Source organism: Micrasema longulum, unplaced genomic scaffold, assembly GCF_059751315.1.
Source record: "Micrasema longulum isolate JH-2025_06_02 unplaced genomic scaffold, ASM5975131v1 h1tg002599l, whole genome shotgun sequence".
Lineage (NCBI taxonomy): Eukaryota > Metazoa > Arthropoda > Insecta > Trichoptera > Brachycentridae > Micrasema > Micrasema longulum.
Genome location: NW_028279734.1, coordinates 61,685 through 73,263, shown reverse-complemented (window position 1 = coordinate 73,263; position 11,579 = coordinate 61,685). Strand labels below are relative to the sequence as shown.

The following is an 11,579-nucleotide window of genomic DNA, read 5'->3' as shown; positions in this document are numbered from 1 at the left end:
TATCCATGTCCTCCACAAGCTTCTCTACACGCTTGAATACCATCTCTCACATTCCAAGTGCAAACTGGTTTAGAAGCAGAAGAAAGTGCATGGATTTCCATGAACTTGTCAGTTTCTCTTGGACTTATATCTTGAAAAGACCTCAAACAATTACTATTTTTTTATGCGTTCTTGTAATATTTCCAAACATTTCAACTTTAGGCTTAATAATTTAAATACATAATTAAAATAGGGGCAGAGAGGGGTTTGAACCATGGATAACTGATCCGTAGTCTGCGATACTACTAATCACATTATGTCAATTGTTATGCATGGTCATTTTTCCATGCCAACTTATGAAATTTATTAATGATACAGGAGAAACCAAATACCAACATAAATACTTGTGTACTAAATTTGTTCATGAATTCTCTACTTTTTTAATGGAATCCATGAAAAAGTGTTGATATAAATTATTAAAGTAATGCTGATATTTGAAATGAACATAATGTACAAGTTAGCTTTCAATGCACTATTTTAAATTAACTGGAAAATAATTGTTACTGAAAAAATTGGCTACGGACAACAAAATGTTCAGTGAGCTAGAAAAATATTTAACTATGCTTATGTGTTCTATAAAATTTACCTACCGTTTAATGTCTGTGTATCCAAAAACCAATTTGAAAATATTCGCATTGCATATGTAGCAGCCAAATATGGAATGAGGCGAATTTGCTGAAATAATACATAAATTTTAATTTACTAAGCGAGGAAAACACCATATCCGTGTAAAGGTCCGCTGATTGGTAGACCAATGCAGTGCCCTTTATGCAATTCGGTGCGGAAAGAGAATGACGATGATGATGAAGAAAGGAAAACTTACATTAGCTCCAATGAATATATGTCCATACATATAAAAGAGGAGCCTTTTGTGATAACTGTCCTCTTCTTCTTCTTCTTTTTAGTTTTTTTTTTTGCTTTTTTTCACCCCTAACGGGGGTGTTCTAGCCAGTGTCAAGTTTGAGATTGACTTATTTTAATATTTACACATGTGTTAGTACTAAACATACAAGTTAGTGGGTTAGTATTTAATATCACATACACTTTAGATAATATATAACTTATTTACAACTTCCATTTATAACTACATATTTACATAAAATTTTTAATATCTGTTTATTGGGTGGGGAGTGGACAAGATAACTGTCCTCATTTTAATTGATAAAATTTTGAAATGGGCATAGATAATAAAACCATAAGATTTTTTGTTTGCAGAAAATGCTATTAAAAATTTTAAGGATCGTAGTTAAGAATCAACCATTCAAACTATAATATCAGTTAACAATAATGAAGCAGAAAATATTTTTTTTTTTTGTAGAAATAAACAAGCTCGACTCGTTTTTTCGTTTTCGTTTTTCGTTTTTTAAGTGTATTTTAATGATAATGAAATTTGAATTATTATGCACAGAATAACCAAAAAAATTAGAAAATGTATTATAATTTCAATACAAGTTAAGTTACCTGCTGTTGATACTCAAGAACTGGATATTCTTCAGCATTTTCTGGTCCAAACTGTCTCCTGGCGGCTGAGTATCTGATGGCTATCGTGATTGCTTTTTGCAGGAAGGATGTAGAGATGGCGGTAATCTGGACGCGTCCACTTGACAAAATGGACAGAGACATTGAAAATCTCAACGTTGGATTTTCAATAGGTGAAAAATAATTTCCATCTTCATCCACATCTCCCAGACCATTTAGTAAATTTTCACTTGGAATTTTGTAGGCGTTAAACATCATAAATCTGGAAAAAAAAAACAAACTTTTTTAAGATTTTTAAAATTCTTAGATAATACGGGATATCCGCTGGCAGATTTGACATTTAAAAAATCAATAAAAATTATAATAATAATACTCTATATAAAATATAATTTATTTAATTTCCTAATCAGAAATAATGCGAATTTTAATTTTAAAATTAACTTGACCAAGATGCTGTCCGTTTTGTTGCTAACACTCTTGAAATCAAGATCCCAAACTGGCAAAAATTTGCTCGTAGAGATCTGGACTTATAGCTGCAATCTCACGTTGGATATTTTCCTGTAAGGTACTTATTGTCGAAGGCGAATTGCTGTACGAGTAAAATTTGAGATATCTCACAAAAGAAAATGACACGGGGTAAGATCAAATGATTTTGGGAGCCAGGCATAAAACATTAAGGCATAAAGCATTAAGGCATAAAGCATTAAGTCACAAAGCGACTTTCTGATAAAAAGGGTCAAATCTGCCGACGGACACACTGTATTTAAAGAATAGAGAGTTTTAATTAGAATGTCATTATATTTTTTAAAGTTTGATAATGTTTCATATCGCCAAAATGATTTTTACCAGTTTACAAGATGATTTTTATTGAAGTAATGCTTAAGAATAACAATTTGATTCCAGTAAAAAAAGTGAATGGTGCAGAGCCAATTTCACCATATAAATAAAACAACATGTTATCTTCAATAACAATAGAAATAACCGAAATTAAAAATAATTAAACAGTGTTCCCAAAAAATAAGAAGATAAATTAAAACAAGATAATTATTAATTAGATTTGATTATACCTTCAATTTTACTAAAATTGAAAGGTTTTAAAAATGGCACAGTCAGATTAAATTAATCAATTGCATGTTTTCACGTTAACATTTTCTTATGTATTTTGCTCAACTTCTGCATTTGATAAGCAATTTATGGACGTAGATTATAAAGAATACAATTTCTATTATTTTTTTACATGATACACTTTACATTTCTACCTATCTAACGGAGTAAGATGCTCATGTTTAGGGAGGGAAAAAAATAAATAAAACTCACAAATTGATTCAATAAAAAAATATTTTATAGAGAAAACTAGCAACAGGTGATAAAAATTTAGGATTAAAGAAAATCGCTTTTGTGGATAATTAACATTGCAGTAAGGTATAAAAAATAACATACCCATTATCAATACCATTAAGCCCCATCTTTTCTCCCATATCTCCCACTACGATTCCAGTGAATGTTTGTAAAGTTTTAGTACACCGAACAGGAACTACAAATGTATGTAAACCTTGGTCTTTTCCATCTGCAGTAATTAATTTAGCATAGACAAGTGCATGTGTTGCACGCTTACCTAAAAATAAAATCAATGTCTTAATTACATTTTTTTCACACTAAAATTAGATTAAACACATGATTTATTTTTATAAACCTTTCTATACCCACTGTCTAATATTACTTATACATTAAAACACTAACATACTAATACAATCAGGTTACACTACACTTCATTCTCCCTATTATATTTCAACACTAAAATCGTTGGAGCATTTTTAAGAAACATAATATTTTATAGACATTATGTCCGCCAACATACTATTTAGGCAGTGCAAAATTATAAGTGTACTCACAATATAAGTATTTGTGGTGAAAATGTATTAATTTTCTAATATTTAATTTTACGTTGGTTCCCTGAGAATTTAACACAAAACTATATATTATTACTCTAGAAATGATTGATTGCGTCTGTCCTCTCTCTGTACGGGCCCATTTTGTCGCTGGACATCCGAACTCAGTCGCAGACCCCCGACCTCAGACCATTCCACCACCTCACCCGACCATCGAGTACCCGGATTACAAAAGACGCCACGCTTCCAGTCAACAAGGATGACAATAATATTGTATTATATGAATGCTTATCAATAATCATTGTGGTACCTAGCGGGTGTTTTATTAACTAAAATTGTATATGAAGTTAGCTTCAGGATGTCATTAGCTAGGAATGTACTGTATGAAGTTGTAGTGAGGTGTTAATCAGGGTTCAATGAACAATGAACAATATATATATATATATATTTACTATAAAATATATATAAACAATGTATATATTTGGTTATCAGTAATACCAGCTTAACATCTTGGCATGTATGACAATAAATTTGATTTTTATGATATTATCTTACGTTTGTGTTTTTAATATTACGTGACGATATTACTACATCACTAATAATTTTCTATGTATTTTAACTCAATTGATTTTTCAACATTTCAGTGTAGGTACACAAGTCCTAATTTACAATGTAACCGCAAAATTAGCTGTGAAATCACCTTCTCCAATATTATTCATCATAATATTATTGTTATTTATTTTAAAACTTCAAGTACAAAGAATACATACTTTGGCGGACATATTACCATACAAAACAAAATTATTAGCTTGGTACTGTGAATTTATAACTTGGAGCTATCTTCATATGCCACACTGCATGAAGGCTACAACCGTGCGAGTGTGGAGTGTGCCCGATAACAGACTGAATTAAAAGTGTTAATGCATGTTTGTAGTGTCCACACAGTTAAAAGTGTTAAAACTGCTCACTTCAACACACTGTAGTATGACAATTGTGCACTACATCACTAGCATTCAAATTTTCATGGTTTCATCACTAGCATTCACTCACGATATACGACTCGTGATAGTTCAACTCACGTCCGAGCATCTGATTATTTACTTTATTTAAGGAGAAATGACAACTGGCCTGTGACCTAATATGTTCAAATTCATGTATTTTTTATAAATGTTTTCATTATAATTGTTAATTTTTACGAAATGAAATGGATTTTAGTACAAATAATACTGATAAAACACATCTAGTTCAAACTAACATGGAAATAATTTCTAAACTATAAAAAAAAAAAAAAAAAAACAACTGAAATTTTTCGATAAATTCTTTTATAAAAAAATATTTTTTACAACTGCCAGATTTAATTCCGATTTCAGAGAGTAATATTTTCATTCACACTTTGTAAAACCACCCGCTAATATATTTGTAAAATGTATTTTATTGTATACGTACATTAATTTGTAGCCAAAACAAAAAAATGTTAAAATGTTATCTTAAGTTTCATACATTTATAAGATTTTTAATTTACATAGGCACATAACTTAATTTATTGTTATTTTAAACAATAATTTGCATTATTTAATCATCATATTTTCATGCAGTTAAAAATGGAGATAACACCTTGTTTATATGTAAAAGAATAAGAAGAGTACAGGATAACAAATCATCATCATTTCATCATTCCTTTTCCGCACAACTGCACCGTATCTTGATCATTTTGTTACATGAAGGTAAGATGATCAGTCTTACGCTACAGGTGCCAGTCTGCGAACTATGAAATATTCTAGTGTAAAAATTCATTTTTAAATAAATATTGCATGTCAACCATAGCGGGAATCGAATCTGAGACCTCTTGCATGATAGGCAATATGCGCTGACCACTACACCATGAGGCCTACGATAACAAATACCTTATTTAAAATACAATAGCAGGTAATTTTTGTAAAGCTTCTATGTATACTCTTACCAACCTAATAATCCAGACCAACATTTTGCTGCTTCAAAGTTTTCTGAATTTAAGATAAAACTCCTAGTTTCTGGATCATACGTAGCAGTGGTCCGCATTCCTTTAGCATTTGATCCATGAGCGACTTCTGTGAGAGCAAAACAGCCCACAATATGATTAGTTTCTGCATCTTTCAAGTACTTTTCATGTCGGCTGGTTCCTAAACTTCTGATGACAGATGTGAACATCTTGTGAGTGATACTGTAGGCCATTCCCGCTGTCAGATCATACATAAAAATTGCCTCACACCAGGCAGTATGTAGTTTGTAATTCTCAACCATCTGAAATGATTTTTAGACTGAACATTTCTTGTTTAATGTATGTAGTTGTAATTACAACAACTTTATATTTGAGGAAGAAACAAGTCATCACTATAATTATTACCGAATATCATGCCTTAAAGATACCATTTTTAAATCCAGAAAACCAAATATTCAACAACAAACCATCAAGCCATTTTCCCATAGTTGTAGGTACAGAGAAACGAATGCCAAACCAATCTGTCTTTGCATACAGATCTTGCTTCCTCTACATTCATGCATCGCCTCATAAATGCACACCGATTATTCCAAGTTTGGACATGTCCATCTTCAAGTACTTATTGGATTTGGCCAAGTCATATCTTTCTCAGTCTTCCCCGTTTTTTACATCCATCAACATTCACATCATAAATATTTTTTGTTATTCTTTCGCTGTCTATTCGCTCTACATATTTAAACGAATAAAGCATCCCTTTCTCAATTTTGACAATAATGCTCGTCTTATCTTTGCATTCTGCTGATTGCAAAGATATTTGATCAATATTTGTGCACCTATCATACGATTAAGATTCCGTTTTATAAAATACATATTTTAGTAATTTAAGTTCTAATGATAATTTATCAAAATCTACATTACCTTGTCATAATTTAAGTTTGCCTTATTTGTAATAAGCATCATACGTTTCTGAGTGAGGTGCCGTTGTTCATCCGGCGAAAGTGTTTCTTGAAGATCTTTAGAGCTGTCATACTCTTTTATCATTGACCAAATTTCTTTCTGAAAATTTAAACAATTGCATAAAATAGGATTTTTTAGAAATCTACACAACATAATATTGTATTTAGATTTTTTTAAAATTGCAAGAGCAAAATTTGTGTTAGTCAAACCACTAAAATTGATATATTGCCAGCACGCATACATGTCTTCTTTTATTTGGAACACTTTTTGGCTGAATTTAGGAATGCGGGATTTTCACGGGAGAAAGGGAGAGTGCTAGTTGGTGATAATATCTCCTGTAGGCGTCTGGTGATGTCCACATGCTCCACTTAGGAGCAGATGTAAAAAAAAATAAGAAAAATTAACATTTTTTAAATAATGTGATTACAAATCAGTTAAAGATAGCTTACTTTATACTTGATCAATTCCTCTCCTTCAATAGCCAGTTTTAACTTTCTCCAATCGAATGATGCTTTATTTCGATATACCGTCAGTGGACCTGGGGGGAAATCCGGCAGTAAATCCTTTATATTTTTTTCTTTCATTTTTAATCTGAAACCAATTATATGTAAGTATGTACAAATCCTTGTCTAAGCAGTTCTGAGTGTGAAATAGACCATGATCCTAAACAAGAATTTAGGACTCGATGGCTGCTCTCAAGTAAAAATACTAAAAAGAGATAAATTCGCCTAGTAGTGTAGTGGTTGACGCGTTCGCCTACCATCCTTGAGGTTCCAAGTAAAAAATAATAAATAATGCTACACATCAAATAATACAGTAAGAAAATAATTTGCATACCGATGTTTCATTAGATTATTTACTATCTAGATTTTACACAGAAACAATATATTGCTAAATATTTTCTATTGATTTTAGTTATGAAGTACATAATTTAATTCAAACAATTCAGATTCGGATTTTAATATGTGGCACTGTGACATTTACATTCATCCATCAGTCCAACAACATTGTACACTTAGTGAAAACTTGTAAATTATGTCAAAACAATATTTGACACAACCCACAAAACCTTTACCAATAAGTATTAATAAAATAAAATGCATTTAATGAAGGTACGAACAAATCACATACAAAACACAAACTCACATCTGAATTTTAATCTTGTACCCGTCATGTAAAAGCCCTCTGAGCGTATATAATAAATAAAAACAATAAATATATTATATTCAGTAAAAAAAACATTGAATTCATAATACTTGAGGAATTGAGATTGGGTCATTGTTCTGATAAATTTATGCTGTAATAACTTAACAAATTAATCACAATTTTTTATTCAAAAATAAAAAACTGTGGCAATGAATTAATAGTTTTTATGGTAAGCACTGCATATTATGAACTGTTTATTTTCATATTTCTACAGTACAATATTTTGGATATAAAGAGCAGACAGAATGGCCTATTTGTTTTAATATAATATTATTTTATCCAACACCAAAAAACAACAAACTGATGAATAAAGATTTATTATATCAGCCTTAATAAAAAATTACTTTTAATGATAGAAGCTCAAATAGTTTCTTTAAAATAAACGAGGATGTACGCTTAGGGTTAAGGTACTAATATATTACAATAATAAATTACAATAATAAAAATACTTTTTCAAGAATCACATTCTACAGAATTATGTTAGCACTAACTAAGAATTTCATATATGAACTCAAGCGTACACAGTGAACCACTGAACCGAGAAGACAGAAAATTAGACTGATTAAATTAAAATTACAATTAAACCTCTTTCTTTCAAAAGGTAAAATATGATAAATAATTAAGAAATTGCTTTGCTGTACAGTTTTTAAAAAACTGTTCAATTACCACAATATGCCAATATAAAATAAAATAAAACATTTCAATCTTACTGGATTCCTTTCCCAAATCTGAATGTAATTTTACACTCCTAACTATTACACTTTTTTTAAACAATGATTTTTTTGAGAAATCTTTGATTGTAGATTTTACAGCTATTTAATTTCTAAAACAGAAACACATTAAGAACTTCCTTATTGACTAGAAAAATATTTGGTAATATCTCGTATTGAACCAGTAATATAAATTATTTTTGCTCCAAAGGTTGATGATGATAACATGACCCACCAATAATAACAGAGAGCAAAGATGAATTGTGAATTTTATTTTGATTGTGGATTCAATCAGTGTTTTCCAACTGAAACAAAAAAATGTCTTTTAGGTATTTTTTAATGAAACAGTGACATGAAAAAAAGAATATTAGTAAACACTTTAAATATTATTTTTTAAATAACAATTACAATATATCAATTCAAATTAAGACAGTTTCTTTAATTTAAAAATTATGGAAATACTAATGCAACACCAGTGAGGAAAAAACATTATTTACACTTGATGCCTTGACGGACGTTTTTGTTTTTCTAAAGTTAAATTGTATTTATAGTAATAAAAAAAAATCATTTATATAAATGAATAAAGGAATAATTAATTTAATGTTATTTGCTTTTACACATTTGGCCGTGATAATATTATTATGCCCATTTCAGAAATTCAATAATTCTTTACTTCTACGAAAAACTAAGGCAGATGTAAAATTATATTTCCTTAATTAGATGAGGAAGTTCGGTGTTTTTTTAATATTTTTTGTTTATTAATAGACTATCAGACTAAGCCAATTTTTTTAAAAATAAAAATAGAAGTATCGTATTTTCGATTTTATTTTGAAATTACTCCACGTGTGAAATCACAAGTTCTCTTCAGTGAGTTCTGCTGATTAGTAAATAGGCGTCTCATAAACTGGAAATCCATCACAACACTCTATTATTGGTTAATTCGGAAGAACTAATGACGTCGTTCAAAGCAGTTTTTTTTTATTAAAATATTATTTTTAACTTATTTCATCAGAGAGGGAAAACATTTTTGAGAAGGTAATATGGAAGTCTAGGCATTTACAGGGATGATGACCTGTCATTGGCAGGTTTAAGTGGCCACTTTACACACTAAATAAATTTAAATATGAATAACTTCCTAGGGAGGAAATCCAGCCAGTCTGCAAGCATTTGGACATACTCAAACATTGATAAAATATTTTTTTTTCGTTTTCAATACAGTTTTAAGAAACTTTGCAGTACAAGTTCATGCTCTAAGTTTTACGGTGTGTACAAAAACATTTTTCATATCCAATTTCCAGTAGCACTGAACTTCCTCATTCTAATAAACTATGGCTTCCAAAGCGGAATGTCATTCCACGCATTTAGATTTTACAAAATATATATTTTGTTTTCGCGGGCACAGCGCCTTCTGTTACATTCCTCCCGCGGGGTGATATTTGAAACATGATGAGATCTTTAACCTTTTCATCACAAAAGATATGCTTGATGACATCATAAAATACACTCTGATAATAAGTAAAATCTATTCTAGAGTGGTATTCTCGAGAAAGGGACGAAGGTTTCAGTAATTTTATTTAAATTAAAGCTGTCTTAGGTTTTGCTCTACCTCGGAGAGGAGACTTAAAGAAAATCATTCCCGAAGGAGCTGGCTGAATGGCTACTCAAAGATTATCTTCATTCAAGGTTGTTTAACATACAGTAACTTGCATCAATCACAATTCACATTAGAGAAATACTAGCTGTATTGCCAGAAGAATGCACCGCCACGCTTATACATATTTTATTTCAGACTTTATTAACAATGTTGAGCAAAAACTATTCAATCGTTTTAAAATAAGAACTTAAGTAATAAAATACAAATGTCGGCTAACTTAGGACCGATGCTGCTGGGTAAGTGTCCAAGTACTTAATTGGTGATTTCACCGAAAACATAAAAAAAGTGTCAAACATATAGTTGAAATTGCGTGTTAAAAATCCAAGCTTTGTGAACTTAAGTACCGGCTCGGCACCACATAATAATAATTAACAACTTCTTTTGTAATTTTTAAATGACACTTAAACATTAAATATGTCTATTTACAAGAGATGATTTAGAAACTGGTATGAATTGTAAACAATTTATGAATATTTTTATTATCTGTATGAATTTTAAGTACATAAGTATTTATTTGTTAATTTAGTGACAACATGCAGTGGCAATTGGATTTAAAAAAAACTGTATCTGGTATAACAAGTAATGGTTATGACGAGCAAATTCAGTCAGTCTCATTTTTCTCATAATTACCAAGATTGACTGTATAATAAATGTGAGTTAATATTATTTTCGCATTTTCTTAAATCCAGTGAAAATAAATAAATGTGTCAAAATAATAAGGAATTTATGGAAAGAATTTGATTGGGATCCACGAAAAACGAATGTTGATTGTTAACGTTAAAATACAAAGTTTTTATACACCAAAAATGGGTATACTTCAATTTTTGGTAGCATATGCATGATTGTTGAATGCAGCCTTGGTTTAAAAAAAAACTTAGTAACTGGGTACGTTTCTGTGTCACAACTTATATTTAAAAAAATATTTTACTCTATTGGGCCTGTCTATGTATTAATATGTTAATGCATACATACAATAAATATGACTGGCCAAAAGAATACAAAAATACCGTTTTATTATTTTTGGTTTTAAAATATTGAGAACCATTCTTAAGATAATGTATACTTACTTTGATAATGAATTTTAAAATAATAAATATAAATTAACCCAGCACAGATGAAAGATTGTATGAGTACAAAAACATTGTTTTATGTATAAAATATTGCTGCTGAGGATAAATAACTACTTATCTACCTACTTATTTGACTAACTTCTTACTGAAATGAAAATCTATGAAATAAAATCCTCAGATATATGCACCATATTGAGCAAATACGTGATTGAAACAGGTTTTTCCGGTCGTAGTCCAGGAGATAATAGTATTATAGAATATAAAAACAACAAACTGTTACTCAGATTTATTAAATATGTATAGAAAATGATATGCATAGAATTATAAAATATAAATTCTATGATGATATGCTATATTTATTTGGTTTTGATTCCACAGACGAAATGTAATGTATTATATTTTCCAAAAATCACGAATTCATGATTTATACATTTTCAAAAATTTTGTTATAATTTTTCACAAGGTATATTTACATTAGAAAGCAGAGTACAATAAAATTTTGGATTTTGAAATCAGACTTTGACAGTTTTGACACTTAGAAAAAGCTTTGACAGATGAGAAATGAAGACAGAGATGTGCAGAGATGAAAGCAAAATA

The 11,579-nt window shown here is 29.8% G+C and overlaps 1 protein-coding gene across 1 annotated transcript; it reads right to left on the bottom strand.

The window, feature by feature from the left end:
* Positions 1-5: 5 nt before the first annotated feature.
* On the bottom strand, positions 6-11,572 carry LOC148271894 (peroxisomal acyl-coenzyme A oxidase 3-like; the record flags this gene model as incomplete). Its single annotated transcript, XM_088240792.1, has 9 exons — positions 11,456-11,572; positions 8,494-8,563; positions 6,792-6,933; positions 6,304-6,441; positions 5,372-5,687; positions 2,959-3,133; positions 1,501-1,780; positions 630-714; positions 6-130 (listed from the first exon to the last, which is right to left on the bottom strand). Coding segments are annotated over exons 3-9 (1,254 nt in total), but the record flags the coding sequence as incomplete, so codon positions are not given.
* Positions 11,573-11,579: the final 7 nt, after the last annotated feature.